At 34.7% G+C, this 25,034-nt stretch overlaps 1 protein-coding gene across 2 annotated transcripts in view; it reads left to right on the forward strand.

Annotated features, from left to right (window-relative positions):
• The window catches only part of AFG1L (AFG1 like ATPase), a 184,056-nt gene that overhangs the window by 83,860 nt on the left and 75,162 nt on the right, over nt 1-25,034 (forward strand). For both annotated transcript variants that reach the window (XM_051997494.1, XM_051997496.1), the window contains one exon: nt 18,191-18,249. In XM_051997494.1, coding sequence (XP_051853454.1) covers nt 18,191-18,249 — 59 coding nt within the window. The remainder of the gene's footprint in view (nt 1-18,190; nt 18,250-25,034) is intronic.

Genomic DNA, 25,034 nt, shown 5'->3' on the forward strand with positions numbered 1-25,034 from the left:
TTCAGCATATTTGAATTTTTTTCCCTTGTTTCTTGCAAATTTTTCTTTTATCTGGAGGTTTCAAAATTTGGCAATAATGTTCTTATATGTTTTCCACAAAGGATCTTGTTGAGATGGTGATTGATAGATTTTTTTTTTCTATTTCTACTCTCCGCTCATGTTCTATCACTCCAGGGCAATTTTCTTTAATTATTTCTTGCATTATTTTGTCAAGGTCCTATTTTTAGTCACAATTTTCAGGCGGTTCAATTATTCTTATATTTTCTTTCCTTGATCTTCTCTTCTCCAGATTTGTATTTTCTTATAAGATGTTTCACATTCAGTTCTATTTTTTTATTCTTTATAATCTGTTTTGTTATTTTTTGTCTGTCATAGCTTCACTGGCTTTCCCTTACCCAATTCTAATTTTCAAAGAGTATTTTCATCTTTGAAACTTGGTATCTCCTTTTCTAGTTGATTAATTTTTTTCCCCATAATCTTGTTTTTCTTGGATGTTTTTTATTCTTTCTTTTAGTTTTTCCTCAATATCTCTCATTTGATTTTTAAATTCTTTTTTGAGTTCTATAAGTTTTGTCTGGGCAAGGAGCCATTTCACATTATTCTTTAGGATAGAAGATTTTTCTTACTTCATTGTTCTCCTCTGAAGATGAATCCTAGTCTTCCCTGTTCCTACAGTAAGTTTCTAAGGTGGGGTTCTTCCTTCTTTGCTGGTTCATTTTTTTTTTCTAAGTAAGAGGTTTTAGTATAAGCACCTTGAATCTTAGGGTGAGGGGGATGGTACCTCTGGCTTTACCTTAGCTCTTCCCTCTGAAGTAGAACCCCAAATCAAGAGCTCCATTCTCCAGCAAGTGCCGGCAGCATCCCTGCTCCATTGTCTCTGCACTCACCAGGTGCTGGTTCCTTTTTATCCAGGGCTGTGTCCCTGAAGCACAGCTAGCTTGGCATTCCCAATTAGTCTTTCCAGACTCAGACCCGGACTCCACACCTGTCCAGGAGGGGAAAGTTGGTGTGGTTTCTGTTGAAGTTCCAGTCATATCCAGTTAGCCCTAGGGCTCCCTACTTGGTGTTTCTATGGAGATAGCCTGGGGGTGTTTGCCCTTACCTGGGTTAATCCCTGGCCCTGGGTCTTTCTTCTGATCTTTTCTATTGTATCTGGAGGATCCTTTTCTTTCCCAAATCTTGATTTTTCACCTTTCTAAGTTTGCCCTGAGACACAGATTTGTTCTATTTGTGGGGGAAATCAGGAGAGCTTGAAATTTACCAACCTACCCTGCCATCTTCCCTAGAATCTTTCTCAGGTTTATACTTTTCAACTTCAATAGCATTTTGATGTTCTCTTACTATGGTACTCTTTCCTCTTTCAGTTTTCATGATACTGTTTTTTCTTCCTACCTAAATTCACAGTTTCCTTTGGTGCAACATGATCCCCATCATGCTTCCTAAGTGAATGTACCCCAAGAGTCCCCCAGCTCTCTTCACTCCTACTCTTATTCATTTCTTCACTTCTTATACTCTTTACATACTTTCTTTTAGTGATCTCATCAACTCCTATAGATCAGTTACCACAATGTAGATGATTCACAGATATATATATATCCTACTCTACTTTTTCTCCTGAATTCCATTTCTCATTAGTGCTTACTGGATATTTCCATTGCTTATAGGCATCTCACATTTATTATGTGCCAAGCAGACCTTGTAATCTTTCCCCAGAAATCTGTCCCTCTTTCTAACGTATCTATTTCTTTCAAAGATACCACCATTTTTCTATTCAGTCCATATATATGATGTGGAAGTCTACCTTAGCTTTTCCCTCTCCCAATATTCTGTAAATTACCAAGTCTTATTTATTCTGTCTCATAGGATTACAGAAGTAGAGCTTAAAGTCACCCCAGTGACTATCTAGTCCAAATCTTCCATGTCTGACCATGTTCCTCCTGTTATACTCTTCATTGGCTCCCCATAGTCCCCTAGCAAAATATGCAAGCTCCTTTGTGGGGCTTTTCAAGCATTTTAAAATTGTCATCCAGCTTCCTTTCAAGATTTATTACAAATTACTTTTTCTTATACTCTGTGTTCTGTCCAAAGCTCACCTGCATACTGTACAGGCCTTACACATGACATTTCATCTTGGAACTCTTTGCCTTTACTTATTCTGTTTCCTCTGGAATGTTCTCCTTCCTTATGTACATTCATTAGAAACCCTAACTTCCTTCAGAGTCCCTCTCCAGCACTGCTTCCTTTAGTGATCTTTTCCTGATTCTCCCAGCTCTCCTCCCATAATGCTTGCATTTATTTTGTATATTATGCATACATACATACACATATGTATGTATACAGTCTGTGTGTGTGTGTGTGTATTTGTATTTGTATTTGTGTTGTCTCTTCTTGTGGCCTGTAAGATCCTTGGGAGCAAGAATAATTACCTTTTTGTTTTTGTGTTTCCATGAGTTAGCACATAGAAGATTCTTAATAAACTTATTGATTAATTGATCTGGGTTACACTGAATTTTCTTTGTACCTTATTGGCTATTTAGACAGCTCATCTTTTATATTAAATTATATTATCATATTGCTATTCAGGTGAAACAGACTTAAATAATAGAGCTTGGAGATGTGATGTTATGTTCATTTCTAATTTTTTTATGTTATTGAATAACTTCTGTACAATACACAATAATCCAACCTATGTTGTATGCTCTACTTAGAATTTATTTGTTCTTTATAAAATAGCAAATTTTCTTCAATTGTAGGAGATAAATATAGAATAGTCCTACTTGCTGTGCCAAACAATTTAAACCACCCCCTTTTTGTGCCAACATATCTTTCTGAATTGTCAGAATTCAGGGAATGTCAGAAAAATTTAGGGAAAAGGATAAAATTTAATAGGGATAAATTAATCAGTCTACCAATAAGTCTATCATTAATCAATGTCTGTTAATAATTAAGTGCCTTCTCCAGACAATAGGCAATAACTGTTTTTCTTAAGAAAGTCTTGCACTCAAAAAACTTAAGTACAAGATGGGAAAGGTGTGAGTAAACAGCAGTTCATTTGAAAAAAGATCTGGGGATTTTAGTAGACCACAAGCTTAATATGGGTCAGCCTTGTGATGTGGCAGTCACAAAGCCAACATATGCCCAGGCGGCATTAAGAGGTACAGTGTCTAGGCCTAGTGTGGTGACAGTTCCACTGTTCTCTCTTTTGTTCAGACCACACTTAAAGTATTAATGTTCAGTTGTAGCTGGCACTTTAGAACATTCAGAAGAATTCCATCTAATTATCACTTGAAGGAGCTGAGAGTGTTTATCCTGGAGAAGACTTGTGGGCAACATGACAGCTAACTTCAGTGGAAATGGCACTGGCCTTTAAGGTCCATTCAGCTATAAGTTACTGGGAACTACCATGCCAATCTCATTGTCTTTTTTAACCTTGTGGAAGCCTTTGATTAGCCATCACACAATGAGGGGCAGGTTCTCCTGTTCACTAGAAGAAGATAAGAGCAACAAGAATTTCTTTGTCAGAATCTTGCCTACTTTTGCTTCTCACTTCCCTTTTGCTTGGACCCCAGATTGTTTCAGGCATCTCTGTTGTACCTTCTCAGCTTTATCTTTTCTTGTAATTTAAGCTTCATGGTTATCTTTGCTTCAATTAGTTGATTGTCTGACTCTATATACCCAGCTAAGTTTAAAATGACTCCAATATAACTTACCAGATAGAATTCTGTTAAAATATGGTTAATTTTATTTAGTTATTATATTTTTATAATATCTGCTTTCTGTGTCTAGATCTTTTGGATTCTGTCATTGAAGTGCATATTAATGATCCATTGAGAGGAGGGTTCCAATTATGTCCACATGCTTTTGGTTTTTTGACACCTTAATTCTGAACCATGTTTTCCAACTTAATTTTTACTATCCCTTCCTGAGGTCACATTCACTTTTTAGTTAGTGAGTCTTCTTGGTAAAGTAGAAAGTGCTGGAATTGCAGTCCTAGTAAGATGTTTTTATTGTAATGACTATCTTTACCACCAAAGAACAGATAAGGTAATATATTCATTCAGTTGAAATTTAAGTTCCTAGTATGTTTAGAACTGGAGGGATACAAATAAGAAAGCGAAAGACTGTTCCTTCTGAGCTTGCAATCTAATGGGGGAAGACAATGCACAAAAAGAAGCTAGAAAGAGGAAGTGGCTGCTGTAATAGGGGGTAGCTGGCAGGACAATGATGCTCTGTGGACTTGGAACCATGCAGAACCACTTATGAAAAAGAAGAGTTACCTAGAAAGTTCTGGACCCTCTATTAAGGAAGACTTGGAAAAGAGTTTATTGCTCTTCCCCCCAGCCCTCTAATGAAAGGGGTAAGGCAACTAAGAGAGTTAAGAAATGGTTGAATATCAAAAATTTGAGTTTATCTGCATGAAGATGAGATTTCAGATGGTCCACTTATTCTGGGGAGCACATATTATTCTGTGGAACTGAACTGATGAGGAATAGAATCCTCTTTTCATTGACTAGATTGGGGATTATGGATATACTATATTTTATATGCTGTCAGACAAAATTACTCTGTCACTGAATTTTGCTTTAACTATTGTTCATTATTATTATAAAAGAGTGGTAGGGTGGAGATGAAAGTATAAGTGGGAGTGACTAATTGAAATGTTTAAACAAAACAAGAATAAAACTTTTCAAATTAATTCACATTTATAAATCTTTTCTTTTCTCCTCTCCCCCAATTCTGCCATTGTGACATTGGTAACATAAGGAGACTGCAGAGAATTGAGAACTATTTTATAATTTTTCTTTTTTCTAAGGGACCACCAGTCAATCAATAAATATTAAGAGCCTACAATGTGCCAGGCATTCTCCTAAATACCGATGATACAATAAGGGGTAAAAGATAGTCCCTGCTCTTAAGGAGCTCACAATCTGATGTAGGAGATAAGAAGCAAATAAATATGTATAAGCCAAACTCTATTCAGAATAAAATAGAACCTAAGGAAGAGAGGGAGGTAACTAGAATTAAGAGAGTTGGGAAGGATTAAGAAAGGAAGGATTAAGAGCATCCCTGTAGGAGAAGAGATTTTAATTGAGATACAAAAGAAGCCAGGGAAACTAGGAGGCAAAGATGAGGAGAGAAACCATTCCAGTTGTAGGGGACAAGAAGTGAGAATGCTTGAAGTTGAGAGATGGCATGTTTTAGTTCATGGAATAGCCAGGAAGCCAGTGTCACTGAAATGAAGAATAAATGGTAGAGAGTAAGATGTAAGAAGACTAGAAAAGGTGGGAGGGGGCTAGGTTATAAGGGCTTTGTGAAACAGCATTTTATATTTGATCCTGGAGCCAATAGGGGATCCATTGGAATCTGCGTAGGGGAGGATGACAAAGTTAGGCCTGTGATTGGGGAAACTCGATATAGTGATTGAATGGAAGGTAGATTCAAATGGAGAGAGACTTGAGGTAGACTCCACCAGCAGGCTATTGCAAAAGACCAGACATAAGGGGATGAGGGCCTGCACTAGAATGGTGAAAGTATCAGGGAAAGGAAGTGGGCATAGTTAATAAGAGGTGTTTGCAGAAATGAAATTGTCAGGCTATGAGGCATGAGAGATAGTGAGGAGTCAAGGATGATTGCTGGGTTGCGACCTGAGAGGCTTTGGAAAATGGTTTTGCCTTCTGTAGTATTTGGGAGAGAAGAAAGAGGCAGGTTTATGGGGAAAGATAATGAGTTCATTTTCTGTACATGTTAGAGTTTAGGATATCTACTGGATCTCCAGTTTGAGATATCTTAAAGGTAGTTGGAAATGTGAGATTGGTAGATCTGAGAATTGTTAGCATAGATAATTAAATCTGAGGAAGCTGATGAGATCACCAAGTGGGCCTTAGACACACACACTAGCAGTATAACCCTGGACAAGTTCTGATTGCCTTAATCACCTGGAGAAGGACACGGCAAACCACTCTAGTGTCAAACCCCATGGTCAGCACTGATAAGCTATGGTCCACAGGATCATGAAGAGTCAAACTGGACTGAATGACTGCACTACAGATGAACTAGGCTAAGCACTGGGAATGCAAACAAAGACAAAAACACTATCCTTCCTCTCACAAAGCTCACATTCTAACTGGGGAGGCAGCTTGCAAATAACTTTGTCCATGTAAGATAGATACAGGGTGAATGGGAGGTAATCTCAGAGGGAAGGCACTAGAAGTAGCGGAAGAACCTTGGAAAAGCCTCTTGCAGAAGCCGGGATTTGAATTGAATCTGAAAGGAGATGAGGGAAGCCAGGAAGCTGAAAGGAGGCGGCAAAGCCAGTAATAAGATGCAGAGTTGGGAAATGCAAGCATTGGGTTCCAGAAACAAGAAGACCAGTGTGAAAAAGGGAATAAAGTATAAAAATACTGGGAATGTAGGAGGGAGCCAGGTTGTCAAGGATTTTAAAGACCAAACAGATTTTATGTCTAATTTTGGAGGAATTAGGGAACCACTGGGTGGAGGGGTGGGGAAGGATTCATATGTGTGTGTGTGTGTGTGAGTGTGTGTGTGTGTGTGTGTGTGTGACATAAGCAGACCTGTACTTACAAAGGTTGCTTTGGGAGCTAAATAAAGAATGGTCTAGAGTCAGGAGAGACCAACCAGAAGGCTATTTCATCAGTCCAGGCATGAAGACCTGTGCCAGGGCAGTAACTTCAATCTGTAGCAATAATGAAAATAATCCTTTTCACCAAGTTCTCCATTTTCTTTGCCAGGTCTTTAAATTCCCAGAGAATCTTCCCAAATTCCTCCTTATAGTGTCCTTTGTCCTTATATTTTTAGCTAGTAATGAATTCCAGTCCCCAAGTTTGTAAATCTTGGGAGAATCTCAGTTGAGTCCTCAATATATGCCTGAGACCTATTGGTTCCTTTGGGCAGTGTCTTTAGAGAGGCAAACAAAATGAAGTGACAAACACATTTTTCCTTATTGACTCTCTTCATGTAACATTAGGAGTTGGATTAGAAGATCTCTAATATCTCTCTCTTCTTCAATCACACCAGATGAAGATCATTTTGAGAGGTTCCTATTGTTTCACTGTCCACCTTTGCTGTCCTGGCCATCTGCCTTCTGTCATTGTTTATGTATTCAAAGCCTTTGCAACCTGCTAGAAATTATGAGAATTTATGATCTTCTGAGTAGCAAGGTGGGGGTAGTTTAGAGCTAGCTTGAAAGGGGATTAAATGGCAGCTGATAAGTTTATATTTTATCCTTCTAGGAAAAAGAGGCTGTTGAAGGTCGTTGGGAAGGGGAATGCCGTGGTCAGACTTATGCTGTAGCTGGGCCTTAGCTTAAAAGGGCCAAGATCTCCCATTCCATCCAGGGCCATCTCTAGTCCTCTTGTTCTATTTGTGGCCACTGGACCCAATTGGCTCTGGAGGGGAAAGTGAGGGAGGTGATCTTGTACAGCCTTCTCTCACTCAAATCCAATTCACTTGCATGTCAAGGCATTACTTTTCTGAGGTCATGATCATCTTCCAGAACAAAGGACAAACAACAACAATAAGCTGGTGTAGTTGATAGAATGCTGGGCCTAGAATCAGGAAGATTCATTCTTCTGAATTCAAATCTGACCTCAGATACTTTTTAATTAGGTGACCCTGAGCAGATCATTCAACTCTCTTTGCCTCAGTTTTCTCTTTTGTCAAATGAATTGGAGAAAGAAATGGCAAACCATTCTACTATTATGCCAAGAAAACTCCAAATAGTATCACAGTCAGACATGACTGAAACAGTTGAACAACAACAAAAAGAAAATACCTTTAAACTTCTGAGATCTAAGATTAACTGACAGAATTATAAACAGGATCCAAATTAATATATTTTTGCAATTGATAATTATTATTAGGCCTTTAGCTTTGACATACCATATCATTTAATTTGAAATTTTGATAAAGAGAATGTTAAAAACCTTTTAGTGTTTCCATTCTCAGTTCTGTTGACTGACCAAAAGGGAAAGTTTCTGTTGCTTCATTCTCATTACTTCTTTTCCATAATCCCTAAAGCCTGTTATTATGTTTCTCCCATAGACTATTGTTTTAATGCTATTTTTGATTTGTAGAGGTCAATGAAGAAATGATCAGTCTCTCCTATACTTTTTACTTCTTATCATTCAAAAGCAAAACTTTCTTTACATGGATAATTTTTATGATAAATCAGTGGCCAGTCAATCAATAAGCATTTATTCCGTGCCCACAATGTGCTGATACTAGAGTGATTTTTATGGTAAATCAGTGGCTAGTCAGTCAATAAGCATTTATTCAGTGCCCACAATGTGCTGACACTATGCTAAGCACTGGTATTACAGAAAAGGGCAAAAAATTTTCCCTGCTTGCAAGGAATTTATAGTCTAATAGGAATAACAACATGAAAACAATTATGTACATTAAACGGAGATAATCAACAGAAATCAAGAAATTTGGGGAAGGCTTCTTGTAGACTGTGGGATTTTGTCTAGGATTTGGCCACACATAAAACTTTTGTATCTTAGTGAGATTTATTGAAATATCTTGATGCCTTGGAATTGGAGATGTCTTGAGCTGGGTTTTTGCTAACTACCTGAGTGGTTATACCAGAAAGAGCTTCATAGTTTTCCTTTTTTATAAAGTACAGATGTCATCTCTGAAATGTGTTTGGAAGGTTCACCATTTTCACTTCTTAGGGGTTCTTTTGCAGTGATATGAGGAAAGCAAGGTATTATTTGTTACCTCGTTCCTAGATCTACTCTTGGTATCTTTGAGCAGTATTATTGATTAGGGAGGGAAGAAGGGAGAAAAGGAAAGGCATAAAAAAAATCTGATTGACCTTCATTGGTCTTATTCTCTTGGCATTGGCTATACTTTGCAAAACCTTATTTGTAAAAATCCCAAAGCTTAGGGACTCACCCCTTCCACAGAATTATTTCTGTGGAAAAATAAGTCTTTGAGACTTAGCAGTAGTTCTAACAACAATTTAAAAAAAGCTTCTCTTCCATTTGTTTATAAACTGAATTTCTAACTTAACCCTTAACTAAATCTCCCTTCAGATTATAAAACAAGATATGGATGCAATAACTAGATTTAGATTTTTGTTCATTATTTCATATGACTGGATACTTAATGTCAAAGATAATTCTTTACAAGTTAAATCCAGAGATTTAAAAAAAGATATACTTCTTTAAAGCCAAGAAAGTGACAAACTATTAATTAGGTAAGCTATCAAACATCCTTGGAATGAGGTAAGAGGTATTTTATCCTTTTTATAGATGCATAAATAGTGCATTATGAGATGAATTGATTTTCCCCAAGGTCACATAGCCAATTAGTGGGAGAATAAGAACTAAAAACTAGCAAACATTCTAGAAGCTTAGCACATTTCTTCTCTGTACTGATCAATCACAAAATTATGCTCTTAGTTATAATAAGACATATAACATAGCAGAAACAACATTGGATTTTGAGTCATTTGCCCTCCCTAGTTTCAAATACTGATTCTGCTGCTTTGTAGGTAACCTTGTACCAAGAGAATAGGGGGAATCCAGGAGAGTTTAAGGAGGAATGACAAGGTTTGGAAAAAGTTTGATAAGTGGAATAGTAATCTATGTAACCTTGGCCAATTCACTTAGCTCTTCTCATTTAGATATCCCATTCCTAAAATGAAGGGATTGGCTTAAGTGGTCTTCAACATCTTTTATAGATTAAAGTTTTATGAAACAATTCTCCTCTTTTGAGATTTACTCAATTCCTGTGTATCACCCAGTCGAAATTCTTTCACTCTTTTCCAACTCCTGCCCTTATTATAGGGGATATAAACATATATGCTAATAACTCCCTCAAACATCCTAATAGTTTCTCACCTTATTCACTTCATGAGACCAACTGTTCCATCTTACCTCAGCCACATACAGACATTGATCATAATTTTAATCTTGCCATCAACTACAAACTTACCATTTCCATGACCCTGGACTGTGAAATTCTTTTATGGGATCACCATCTATTATCATTTGCTTCTCCCTCTGCCTTCTATTCTTTGGTCATATTGTAATTTCAATTTCCTTGAGCCCTTCATTCTTTTTTTTTTTTTTTTTAATAACTTTTTATTGATAGAACCCATGCCAGGGTAATTTTTTACAGCATTATCCCTTGCACTCACTTCTGTTGCAGTTTTTCCCTCCCTTCCTCCACCCCCTCCCCCAGATGGCAAGCACTCCTTTACATGTTGAATAGGTTACAGTATATCCTAGATACAATGTATGTGTGCAGAACTGAACAGTTTTCTTGTTGCACAGGGAGAATTGAATTCAGAAGGTATAAATAACCCGGGAAGAAAAACAATAATGCAGGCAGTTTATATTCATTTCCCAGTGTTCTTTCTTTGGGTGTAGCTGCTTCTGTCCATCTTTGATCAATTGAAACTGAATTAGCTCTCTTTATCGAAGAGATCCACTTCCATCAGAATGCATCCTCAAACAGTATCATTGTTGAGGTATATAATGATCTCCTGGTTCTGCTCATTTCACTTAGCATCAGTTCATGTAAGTCTCGCCAGTCCTCTCTGTATTCATCCCGCTGGTCATTCCTTACAGAACAATAATATTCCATAACGTTCATATAATACAATTTACTCAACCATTCTGCAATTGATGGGCATCCATTCATTTTGCAGCTTCTAGCCACTACAAATAGGGCTGCCACAAACATTTTGAGCCCTTCATTCTTACAGAACATTACCTCTCCTCCTCCCTTCCCCATCATAACTCCTTGGTGAACAAAGTTGACTCAATACTTTCCTCTTCTTTTGAGTCCCTTGTTACCTTATTATATTATTGATCTTGCCTTGCCAAGCCTCAATCTTAGATGACTCCCACCATCTAACTAGTTTTACTAATACTATTGAAGCATTTGGAGAAAATTCACAAAACTGTTTTTATGAGAACTGCTAAAATCTGATTATAAAATCTCAATTGGGTCCTCACTATTACTGCAAGGCAAACTTTTTTTTTTTTAATTTTAATTTTATTTTATTTAATAATAACTTTGTATTGACAGAATCCATGCCAGGGTAATTTTTTACAACATTATCCCTTGCACTCACTTATGTTTCGATTTTTCCCTTCCTTCCCTCCACCCCCCCCCAAGATGGCAAGCAGTCCTATATATGTTAAATATGTTGCAGTATATCCTAGATACAAAACATATTTGCAGAACCGAACAGTTCTCCTGTTGCACAGGGAGAATTGGATTCAGAAGGTAAAAATAACTCGGGAAGAAAATAAAAAATGCAAATAGTTCACATTCGTTTTCCAGTGCTCCTTCTTTGGGTATAGCTGTTTCTGTCCATTATTTGTCCATTGAAACTCAGTTAGGTCTCTTTGTCATAGAAATCAACTTCCATCAGAGTACATCCTCATACAATATCATTGTCGAAGTGTATAATGATCTCCTGGTTCTGCTCATCTCACTTAGCATCAGTCCATGTAGGTCTCTCCAAGCCTCTCTGTATTCATCCTGCTGGTCATTTCTTACAGAACAATAATATTCCATAAAATTCATATACCACAATTTACCCAGCCATTCTCCAATTGATGGGCATCCATTCATTTTCCAGTTTCTAGCCACTACAAACAGGGCTGCTACAAACATTTTGGCAAGGCAAACTTTTTATACTTCCATAATTAACTCATCAAATTTTTCCCAAACTTTTTCATTCCTTTTCACCCTCCCCTGGCTTCCTCCCCTATCCAGAGAACTTTGCATTACATTTTACTGAAAGAATTGGGTACATGAACTCTAGGTTTGCTCTCTTCCTCCCCTCGTCATCTCACATCACTTATATGCCTTCTGCCACTATCTCTGCCTAAACTTCTATCTTACATGGAGCCATTCTCCCTGTCAAGTTGAACTTTTCTACATGAACAAGCAATCCCATTTTATCCCAAAAATCCCTAACATATTGCCCTCTCTATTATTTCTACTCTATCATTTATTTTTAAACTTTCCGTCTCTACTTGCTGTTTTCCCATCCTCAAAAAACTCACTTGATCCATTTATTCTCACAACCTTATTGTTCCATATCTTTCTCTCCTTTTGTAGTTAAACTCTTTGAGAAGACTATCTACATAATATGCATTAACTTGCTTTCCTCTCATTCTTTTCTCACTTTTTTTTTCCTTTCGCCTTTTTCTTCTCTACCATCTGGCTTCCAACATCATCATTTAGCTCAAACTCCTTTCCCAAAGTTACTATCTCTTAATTATTGACAGATTTAATGACTTCTTCTCCATCCTCATTGACATTGTCAATCAAGCTCTTCTCCATGATATTCTATTCTCTCTAGGTACTCATAACACTGCTCTCTCCAGGTTCTTCCCCTGTCTATCTGATCACTCCTTCTCAGTCACCTGTACTGGATCTTCATCTATGAGCCATTCTGCCTCCATACTATTTTATATGGTGATGTCATCAGTTCCCTTGAATTCCATTATCATCTCCATGCAGATGATTCTTAAATCTCCTCATCCAGCCTTAACTTCTCTGCTAACTTCATGTCTCAAATCTTCAATTACTTACTGGACATCAGTACAGTTCAGTTTGGGATATATAAAGTTTAAGATGTTTAGATTATCCCATAGATTATAGTATACTGAATATGTCCAAAACTGTGAACTCATCGTCTTTTCTCCCCAAACAGTCCCCATCCCTAATTTATGTGTTTCTGTTAATGATATCTCCATCTTTCCAGTCATCCAGGCTCACCCCCATATACAGTCTATTGATTTTACCTCCCTAATATCTCTAATACACACCGCCTTCTCCCTGCTAACATTCCACTATCCTAAGGCCGGCCATTATCACCTCATGCTTAGATTATTGCCATAACCAGATTCATTGGCCTGCCTCACGTTCCCCATTCCAGTTTATCCTCTATTCAACTGTCAAAGTGATGTTCCTAAGATCTGACCATTTCATTTTGAGGAAATTCCAGTGCCTCTCATTTGTACCCAGGGTCAGTTAAAAACTCTTCTATTTGACATTCAAAGCCCTTTAGAATCAGACCCCCTCCTACCTTAATATTTTTCTTATACTTTACATCCTCCCTATTCCAATATTCTGACCCTGACCTCCTGTTGGCACAGTGCCATTCCTAAAGTCAGGAAGACCTGAGTTCAAATATGGCCTCAAACTCCTACTAGCTGTGTAATCCAGGGGAAGTCGTTTAACCTGCTTGGCTCAGTTTTCTCATCTGTAAAATGGGAGTAATCATAATACTTACATCCCAAGACTGTTATAAGGGTCAAATAAGATAATATTTCTTAAATCATGCAGCATATTGCCTGAAACATAGTAGAAGTTACATAAATGTTAGCTGTTGTTGTTATAATTATTATTACACAAGATACTCCAGATCCTGATTCTGAATATTTTTATTGTCCCCTTCTCACCTCTGTCTGTTGGATTTCCAAGCTTCCCTTGGGTTCCAGCTAAAATCCCATCTTCCATAGCAAGCCTTTCCTGATTCCTCTTAATTTCAGTGCCTTCCCTCTGCTGATTATTTCCAATTGATCGTATAGTTTGTATCTTAAATTGTGAATTGCTTGGGAGCAGGGATTATTTTTTGTCTTTCTATGGACCCTAGTGCTTAAAGGCACAGTATCTGGCTAATATCGGTCACTTAATAAAGATTTATTGACTGACAAATGTCAAAACCTTTAGTGCTATTAAGAAGTAAGTATGATTGCTTACTAAGAAAACAAAACAAAACAAAGCAAAACACCAGGTAGGAGCCCCATGACTTTGTTTCTAGTCCTGGTTCTGCTACTGAATAGTTACGTTACTTTAGACAAGTCACAATCACTTTGGTCTCAATTTCCTCATCTGTAACATTGTGAAATTAGGAAACAATCAATATATCGAGTAAATAATAATATTAATTAGCATTTATGTAGCATTTTAGAGTTAACAACGCATTTTACATGCATTATCTAATTTGATATACTTTAATGTTGACATTCAGATAGAATTAAAGAAAGGTTATAATTTTTTCAAGATCATAGTGTAAATCAATGGCAGAGATAGGAAGATCACTCCCTACTTAGGAGTCCCAAGTTTTGTTTTCTGAAATAAATTTGTGTTGATTCTCCAAAGTGCTGGTAGAAAATCTGAACAGTTTAATATTGATTACTCCTAAGGAAGTTTTGATAGCAAATTGACTTTAGATTAGAATAGTCAAAAGAGTTTGAAATATTGAATATTATATCAACAATAAAATACAAGGCTTGGAACTTTTTTATTATCAAAAAACAAAGAACTTAGAAGATTTTAGATAACATAAAATAGATCAAAGTGGCATAACCCAAAGATCTAAAAAGAAAAGCATTGGTTTAAAAAAAAGTCCAGTATTTTGTTTGGATAAGCAAAATTTACTTATGCTTTTTTTCCTATATTTTCTAATAGTTTATTTTAATTTAAATTCAAAGTTTGATTACTAATGCAGTATCTTCATACTCCTAAATGATCCTCATGTTGTGTCCTATCTTACTACATTCTCCTAGACTTCAATCCCAAATCCTTTTTTGTTAACCCATTTTATTCCCTCTAGTCAATGAAGGAGAAATAACACAAAGCAATGGAGAATAAAATATGCATCATATCCAACTTGCTGCCATCCAAACACCAGTCAACTCCTTCTTTCCCTCTATGCTATCCTTCCTTATCTTGATCTTTGAAGTAATGGGAGTGAAATTTTGCTGCTATTATCTTCATTTAATCTAGTTGTTGAAAATTACTTATATTGAACATTCAGGGATGATCAGTCTTCAAATTAATCTCTGATTTTAGAATGGGCTTTCATTTATCATTTTTCTCCCCTATATTTTATTTTAAAATTATGTCTGTATACTGTTGTTTGCCCAAAGTGACAAAGCAGCTTTGAATCTGTTTAGATATTTGACTTTCCCCAATTTTGAAATAATAATATTATAGGTGTTATTATGCCTATATTCATCTCTCTTTCCAAAAGCAATCTATAATATGTCTATGTCTTATTATTTCACTGTCTCAACTTTATTGGCTCCTCTTAAAAATAGACTATCTCAGAATATCTTATCTGATTACAAACTAATACAGTTCAACAAAACAATATGTATTCAGTGCCTAAATATGGCTCTATATTGAGAGATATAAAGACAACATAACAGTCTCTATTCTCATCTAGTTTACATTCTGATGGGGGTGAGACAATAAGGAGACAAGATGTACACAGATAAGTAAATGGGGAATAATTTCAAGGAAGGGGGAAGAACAACCTGTTGTTTAATAGAAAAACTCATATTTTAGCATCATGATGAGCTGCTAATGTATTATTAACTCAGCATTTAAAAAGATACTTTTGAAATCTAAAGATGCTGTTTTCTTTTTGTTGTTATTTGGTTTTTTTCAGTCATGTCCAACTTTTCATGACCTCATACTGGCAAAGATACTGAAGTGGTTTGTCATGTCCTTTTCCAGTTCATTTTACAACTGAGGACACTGGGGCTAACAGGGTTAAGTGACTTACCCAAGATCACACAGCTAAAAAAGTATTTGAAGCCAGATTTGAACTCAAGAAGATGATTTTCCATGTCTGGCACTCTATATACCACACCATCTAGCTTCTCCACCATTTTCTTTTAATCAGTAGTGAAAGAGCACTTGACTATGAGTCAGTTTCCCAGAGATAAATGAAATCTGCCACTCCATGAAGACATTTTTATGTCTTTTTACATTAAGTAAACGCTATTAGTGATATTTTCTTTAAGTTCCTTCATTCCGTCCCCCACCTCTTCATCACCTCTCTCAGAAAACCAAATACACTTACCTGAAAAGTAATGAAGCCCTGTGGACTTTCTTAGTTTTGTCACTTGGGTTTCAAATGTAAAAAACCTATATACCATGTGAGTTTCCAAAGCATTTATGTAGATCTTTGTAATTACTTTAAAAATCCTCTTTGCCCATATTTCATCTCATAAGTATTATTAAGGTTATTCACTGTGAAGAATTTAGAGGTCCTTATATTATTCTCAACAAAATGAATGTCCTATAATTCCAACACTATCTGATGTGGCCAAGTGCTCATTTAGCTCTGTTTAGTGATCTTAAAAAAAAAAAAAAAATCTTCGCCAAGGACTCTACCATTTTTTTTTTTTTAAACACATTATTTAGTAAATAATTAGAAAAGGTTGATACAAATGTATTATAAAACCTTTATGCCTGCATAATACTTTTGGTTCAATTAAGAAAGTCTAACAAGTAAGATTAAAATTTCTTGGTAGTCAAATAAAATTTTAGGAGAAAGATATATTGCAAAGATAATTAACATAATATTTGAATTGCAAAAACCCCTCTTCAATTTAATGAATACAGTCTTTTTTACTTAAGTGTCCTAGAATAACCAAGGGCTTTCCAACTAAATGAATTCTGTTTATTTAGAAAAGACTTAGCAGAGCCTAAAAATGTCCTTTACTAAAAGCTATTGAAAAAGTTTATTGAGCTTCTAGGAACTAGAAGCATTGTTGTTCTACCTTTAACTTTGCATGAGTGCTTAGAATGCTCAAACCCAGACCAGAACTAAGATTAGACCGTGATTGACAGTGCTCTGCTAAAAAGTGATGGAGAATCATTGCCAAATCTCAGCACATTTTATGTCAATAAGGATTTTCTTTCTAAAAGTAAAACCTAAAGGTAGCATATTTGTGTCAGATTATTTGCACAATTAAGCTACCTTTGGGTTTTATTCTTAGAAAGAAAATATATTTAGTGGGTTTTAAGAAATCTTTTGTCATTTCTTAGTAATGCCCATTCCACACAAGCAACCTACATAGGATCAGTTTTAGCCACTGACCTTCAGTACCCAATTAATATAGCTACCTCGTAGGTTATGAAAACTGAGTCACTATGTCTTGTCAAGTTCTTGCCAAAAAGAGCTCTAAAGGAACATAGAAAAGAAAATGCCTAGTTCAGTTCTTGAAATCCCCATATCCTAAATGACATAACCTTACTTTTATGTCACTCCCCCAATAAAAATGTTAATGCATAGCCAAATTGAAGCCTCCAGTCCTTAATTAACCAGACAGCTCATGCAAATACTTTCTTCACTATAATGATGTTATGATGAATGTTTTTCTAAAGAGAATAAATTTGTTTCTTAATGGCCATATTTTATTTCCATAAGTAAATGTAGCATCTCCAATCTGCCTTCATGTTTCTATTTTTCTCTAAACAGAAGGGCTAAATAGGCACAAAAGATTATACAGTATGTTATACTTTTTTTTTAATTGGGACACATAATACAATTTGCTTTCTCTGTATTCATGAAAAAACTTTTTTTTGTTGTTCTGATTCCTGGAAATATTCTTCTGATTACTTGAATCCCAAGCCTTTTTATCCTTCCTGGGTCTAATATATGTTTGTCTTTTTTTTTTTTTTTTAAGAAGAAAGCATCTTTCTCAAAGAAAACTGCCAACTTTGATACCATATCTTTTTTTTTTTTTTTTTGGTCTGTGATACCTTTTGAGAGTAATCTCATTTTTTTTTTTTTGTCTTCTGATGATTTATGGTAGAAATAGTTAACTTTCTCTGTGAATCCTATATAGAATTCTTCTTTTTAAAAGAAGGAATTTTCTAACTTTGAAAAACTGATTCGTTAATGATAAATATCATATAAATCTGATTTTTAAGAAAAACTGCTAATTCTTACAGCTAATTTTTTTCTTAAAAGATAATCCTTATTAAGCTTTTAGTGAAGAAAATTACTCGAATGAAAACAAAAATATGTACCTTTTCCCTAGTACTAACTTCCCTATAGTTACTATATATAAAATATTTACTAAAATGTCTTCTCTACTTTGGGGTTATTGATTTAGAATAATTTTTATCATTCATCTATTGGCCTAATCCTGTGTATTATATTTCATTGTAAATTTAAATCTACTTTAATTGAATGTCTTTAGGTAAGCTTTCTTGTATTATTCTGTTATCTGAATTCTTATTAAAATTGAAATGAGTGGAAACCAATTTCATTTCCTTTTCTTTTGTTTACCTATCTATCAATAGATTGCTTTATTTGTCAGGCTAAGAGATACTTTATTATTTTTTAATGTTATTGTTAAGTGGGAAAGATAATGTCAGTTTTTTCTTTCAGACCTCTATAAAAATGGACTCCAGCGGGCTAACTTTGTGCCATTCATTTCTGTTTTAAAGGTAAGAAAAGTCACTGAATACTTTGTTTCATAGTAATAATAAAGAGATTTTTACAGTATTTAATTGATTTCAAATGCATAAATAGTTCACCTACTTTATTATTGAGACATAGCAAAAGACTTGGAAGCACATAGGAACTTTTTACATGGCATTTATCTAGATGTCTTAAAGGAAGAATTGTAGCTGAAAGTTAACAGTTTTTATGAGTAAACATTGATCCTTTCATTATATCATAATATTTAGCTTAGCATATAATCTCTATGGTACTTTTTGAAGGTTTTATGAATGTATTTTGGGGAAGATATGAAACTCTTGTGCAGTTGACAGTCTATATTAGCATGTTTTCCCATCTGTCAAGAGTTGCTACTTTAGAATGATTCTGTTACAAAAAGATTTGAATATATTTAAATGAAGTTGCCACTGAATTATTTTGATATTATGACAAAGTACCTTGTTGATAAAGTCACAGTAATCATTTAAATATTTACTGCATATAATTCAAAATATTCTATACAACATTATGCTTTGAAATAATTTAAAGTTGTCTTCTTATAGTTATTTCACATTCCTATATATAAGCATACATACATATATGTAGAATATATATTTTTGTCAAGTAAGAATGCCAATATATACACACACACATATGTTAGATTGTGTGTGTGCCTGATGCTTGATGGAATGTTATTACTCATCGTCTTGAGAAGGATAAGGGGGATTATCATCAGTCAACTTGACTTTTATGGTGCCACTAGACTCAGATGGCTCTGAGAGAGAGAGTGTGAAGCTGGTAACTTTGCACAGCTGTGCCTCACTTAAATCCAGTTCATGTGTATGTCAAGATAACATCCTTTTGATGTCATTGGCCTTCTAGCAGGAAGGATGAGCAATAAGCAAAATTCAATGAATGTTTATTGATCATTTATTACATATATGCCAGGTTGTGTGTTAGGAGTACAAAGAATATAAACATGAATAAGAATTTGAAATTAAGTATTTGGAATCAGTAGAGTAGATAAAAAATGGACACAGACATCTGTGATTCAAGGCAGTCTGTGATGAATGCTATAAGAAATAAATGGCCTGTAGCAAAATAGAATACTTGTGATTTTTAATTACATATTTTGGATCTGGCAGTTTAAGCTTTTCCATGAAAGGTTTTTAATGCAATTGATGCTATTTTATGTAACATAAACAAGGCTTAGGAAAGAATAAGCTTTTTAAAAAGTTGGACACTTTAGAAAATTCTCTTATTAAGAAAAAGCATTAGAAAATCATTAATTTTCAGCTTTAAGGACAGTAATTTGATTTTTCAAAATTATATTTTCATTGGAATTACTGATGAAATGGAACAAATTGGAATTTTCAGGCTATGCTAAAGGAAACCCAAGCGTCTGTTTTCATGAACAATTTCAGGCTACAGGAATATTTTAATTTGGGATATTTATAGCTATAGAAAAGAAATATTTTTTTCAAAGCAGCTTGTATCATTGATAGTGTTTTTTTTTTCCCTTAGTCTCCTTAGTTCTTCATATTCTTACTTAGTTCTTTTTTGAGAAAATGGAATAGAATTTTTTGTCTGAACCATGACTCCAAAATAGTATTGTACATATAGATACAAAAAATATGAACAGGAAAAGTAGAGAAGACATACTAAAAATAGCACATGAAAATACACAAAATATAAAAGAGGAAAAAAGGACTCTTCAAATGAAGAGAGTTCAGAGTTTATCTGGCTAATTTGCAACTGTACATTCTGATTATGGAAAAGCAGAAGGTTATTTTTCCAAACTTCATTTTTACTAAATAATTTCATATTTTATATTCTGATCTTAGACAAGTTCGTGTACAGTCAGCTCCGTTTCACTTCTCCATCTGTTTATTGTTGCTACTGCCATTGAATTCATAGTGAAATGATGCAAAAATAGGCAAAGGAAAGGAGAAATGAAAAACACTGATAATCTACAGATGTACTCAGTACTCCTTATATAATTGGGAGTTGGCTAAAAGCCCCATGAGCTAATTAATCAGTTGATAGGTCAAAAATAAATTAATTCCTATCCTCAAGTAGCTTACATTTTATAAACTAAATATTATTTAGAAATAATAAACTCTTTCTCACATCTAGGTTTTCTGTCAAACATTAAATATCTAACAAGGAATAAAAAGGCACAAAATTAGACTGAGTAGTCAGTAATGATGGTTTTCATGGAACTGTTTTGATTGAGGTTATAAAGTCTTAGATGAGAGGAGATGTTGCCAAACACTAGTTAACCCAGTCTTCTTCACATAGATCTTGAGGTTCAAAGGTAGGCCGATTGGCCAAGATGACAGGAAAAGATAATGATGAATGTTAGAGGGGATGTGGGAAAACTGGGACATTAATACATTGTTGGAAAGCCATTTGGAACATGCCCAAAGGGTTATTAAACTGTGCATACTTTTTAATTCAGCAGTGTTTCTACTAGGCCTGTATCCCAAAGAGATCTTAAAGGAGGGAGAGGGATTCACATGTGCAAAAATGTTTGTGGCAGCCCTTTTTTGTAATGACAAGAAACTGAAAACTGAGTGAATGCTCATCAGTTGGAGAATGGCTAAGTTATGGTATACGAATGTTATGGAATATTATTGTTCTGTAAGAAATGACCAGCAAGATGATTTCAGAGAGGCCTGGAGAGATTTACATGAACTGATGCTAAGTGAAATGAGCAGAACCAGGAGATCATTGTACCCAGCAACAACGACTATACGACAATCAATTCTGATGGACATGGCTCTCTTCAACAATGAGATGATTCAAACCAGTTCCAATTGCTTAGTGATGAAGAGAGCCATTTACACCCACAGAGAGGACAGTGGGAACTAAGTGTGGACCACAACATAGCATTCTCAGTCTGTCTATTGTTATTTGCTTGCATTTTGTTTTCTTTCTTATTTTTTTCCCTTTTTGATCTGATTTTCCTAATGCAGCATGATAATTATACAAATATGTATAGAAGAATTGCATGTGCTTAACATTTATTGGATTACTTGCCATCTAGGGGAAGGAGTGAGAAGAAAGGAGGAAAAAAAATTTGGAACACAAGATTTTGCAAGGGTGAATGTTGAAACTTATCTATGCATGTATTTTGAAAATAAAACGCTTTAATTTTTAAAAAATAGCTTCAGAGATAGGAGAAATTCTCTAGTTCAGTTTTACAGTCTTTTTCTCCATCTCCTAGGCTCACACCTTGAAGTTTGTGGGAAGCAATTCTGTAAATGCGATTACAGTACAATATAATCAGCACCAATAAACACCTACTGTTTGTAGAGGACTATGCAATGTTATAGGAAAGGTATACCATCACTTCCCTCCTTGAGTATATGGTCTAGGGGGGTGATAAAGTATAAGCAAAGTCTACTGTGTTATTTAATATGATGTGATGTGTGTAAGAGAGTTTTGAAACAGAGTGCTATGTGAGGATCAAAATGGAAGGTCATTCCCAGCTAAAGCAATTAGAGAAAGTTTTATGGATGAGCTTTATAAGTTGGAGAAAAAAAGAATATCCTGATCTTTGGTAACAATATAAACAAAGGCACAGAGAGTTGAATGCAATGTGTTTTCAGGGGGAAATCCAATTTGGTTAGTAGCTAAGTATAGCTTTAGAGAGAATTAATATGAGATAAGGATAAAAAGGAAAGTTGGCAGCAAATTGTTGAGGCAAGGAAGTGCAAATTTCATTCATTGAACTAAGGAATCCCAGAAGATATTTTAATCAAGGGGTAGCATGACCAGGTATTCATATAGGAAAGATTATTGTTACAATAGTAAGAGAAGAATAGGTATGGGTCTACAATTCAATTTTCTCATCTGTAAAAATGAGGGGCTTCTAACTTCCCTTCCAACTCCATATCTATGATTCTATGAACTCAAAAGAAAGATACAGCTTAGAAGCCTAGACTTAGGAGTCATCTATATAGAAAAAGCAGTTAAATCTTGGGGAGAAGTGAAGACAGTAAAGAGAAGAGGGGCAAAGGCAAGCCTTTTGGGGGAACTGGCTTTAGAGATCGGCAGAACCATCATTAGGATAAACAGTTTGTCCAAAATTTAGAGTGTAAAGACTTTACCCATGCACTACTTCAACAACTTAGAAACAACACAGAGTTGAGCTCATGAAAAACTCATTTGGGATCCAAACTCAGTAATAGCCATCTGTGATTCAATGTATTAATATCCCTCCTATTTAGCTGAATTTGTCTTAATATTTTTATATCATGAATTATGAATGACTATGACTAATTGACAAGATTTCTCATTATAATTATAATATTGTGTAAGATTTCAAACCACTGCACACATAGTATATCATTTGATCCTCATAATAATCCCATGAGTTAAGTTCTATCACTACCCTCATTTTACAGGTAATGAAGCTGAGGTTGTGATATATTTAGGGATTTGCCTAAGATTACACAGTTAATGAGTGTCTGAGGTGGGATTTGAATTCCTGACTCTTCATCCAGTCCTATACCAGCTAGTTTAGTACTGCTGGGGAGGAGGAGGATGCAAAAGAACATGAGCAATTACAAAGGTAAGAAGATAACTAGGAGAGTATAATGTTGGCCAGAGTCAAGGCAGGTAATCAAGCACTTCAAAAGCTGCAAAAAGAGAAGGAATGATGACATCTAAAAATTGGCCCTCAGATTTGGCAAATAGGGATCAATAATGCAAATATAGGGTGTGGACATTCTACTTATAATGACTACATTTTTAAATACATTATTGTAGCCATTTTGCTAATATTCAGCATTTTTGTCTCAATATTCATTAGAGCTATTTGTCTATAGTTTTCATTCTCTCATCTATAGTTTTCTTCCTCTCTTATTTCTCCCTGGTTGCACATCATTAACCTGTTTGTCTCATAAAAAAAAGAGTTTGGTAAAAATAGCATTTCATTTTGTAAACAATTTCTATAATATTGGAGTTAATTGTTCTTTGAATTGTTTGATAGAATTCACTTGAAGCTCCTCTGGACTTGGCTTTTTCCCCTTCCTTGGAAGTTTATATATGGCTTGTTAACTTTCTTTTTCAGAACTTGTGTTTTTTGAATTTTCTATTTCTTGTTCTATGAATTAGGGTATTCTATATTTTAAATAAAAATTCATCTTTCACTTAAATTTCCAGTTTTGTTGGCATATAATTGGGTAAGAACTTTCTAACAATGTTCTTTATTTACTCTTCATCTGTTCCAAAGGCTCCTTTTTTGTTTTTTCTTTCATTTTGATGATTTGGTTTTCCCTTTTTGGGATCAAATTTGCTAATGATTTTTCTTTCTATTTTACTTTTTAAAAAAAAAGATCATTATCAATTCAATAGATTTTCATTTTCAGTTTTGTTCATCTTTAATTTTTCAGAACTTCTACTCTCCATTTGTGATTTTTAAATGTTTTTTTAAATTTCATGCTCATTATTTTTTCTTTAATTTATTGATAAAAATCTTTAGAAACATAAATTTCTCCCTAAGAACTGCTTTGACTATATCCAGAATGTTCTGGCATAGTTTCATTGTGACGATTTTCTTTGACAAAATTATTTATAATTTATGCAATTTGTTCTTTGGCTCAACATTCTTTAGGATTATATTATTTGGTCAATCAACAAGCATTTATTAAGTACTTATTCTGTTCCCAGGACTGTGCTAAGTAATAGATATACAAAAATAAAGTGAAAAATAGTTCCTACCCTCAAGAAGTTTACATTCTAATGGAAGGGAGGGGAGGTAAGGCAGAGTATATGTGTCACTGTTTATACATATACACATACATATACATATTTTACATTCACATATATATGTATATGTATAGATACTGCTGCTACTCTTATATTTTACTGCTTCTGCTATACAAGATATCTACAAAACAAATACAAAGTTACCTTAAAGAAGAAGGCACTGGCAAAGTCTGGGGCCACAGGGATAGGTTTACTACAGAAGTTGACATTTTGCTTAAACTTGAAAAAAGCCAAGGAATATAAAAGGCATTGGAGAAAATCAATGAAAAAACAAAACAAAACAAAACAAAACAAAAACATTGAAATAGGGGATTGAGTGCCATGTCTGAAGAATAGTAGGTAAGTAGGCTAGTGTCAGTAAACCAGAGGGCATATGGAAAGAAATAATGTTGTGCAATAAGTCACTGCAAGTCACCATTTAAATCTGAACTTTTTTCAAATTCCTCTTATTGATTATTATTTTGATGTAGTAGGTAGTAAATATTATATCCAATACAAGTTTCTTATGTGCTAGCATATGGTCTGTTTAAAGGTGCTATGCAAAACTAAGAAATATATTTATTCCCATTCAGTAATTGTGAAAGATTTATTTTTATTTTAATTTTTATTAATATTTTAATATTATTTTTAATATTTAAAAAATTATCTTCTGGTCCTTAACTTCCTTCTTGTTTATCTTATTAGACAGGTCTAGGTCTGAAAGAAACACATTAAAATCCCTAACACTTGTTACTTTGCGGTCTATTTTGTTTCTTTAGTGTGGTTAGTTTTTTCCTTAAATATTTAGATGTTTTGCCATTTGATGGCTATGTACTTAGTAATAACCATAATAATTGATATAAGTATAGTCCTTATAGTCCACTTTCTGGATGCAGATACCTCTCTCCATCACAAGCCTATTGGAACTGGCCTAAATCATCTCATTGTTGAAAAGAGCCAAGTCCATCAGCGTTGACCATCACATAATCTTGTTATTGCCATGTACAATGTTCTCTTGGTTCTATTCACTTCACTT

Source organism: Antechinus flavipes, chromosome 4 (genome assembly GCF_016432865.1).
Source record: "Antechinus flavipes isolate AdamAnt ecotype Samford, QLD, Australia chromosome 4, AdamAnt_v2, whole genome shotgun sequence".
NCBI lineage: Eukaryota > Metazoa > Chordata > Mammalia > Dasyuromorphia > Dasyuridae > Antechinus > Antechinus flavipes.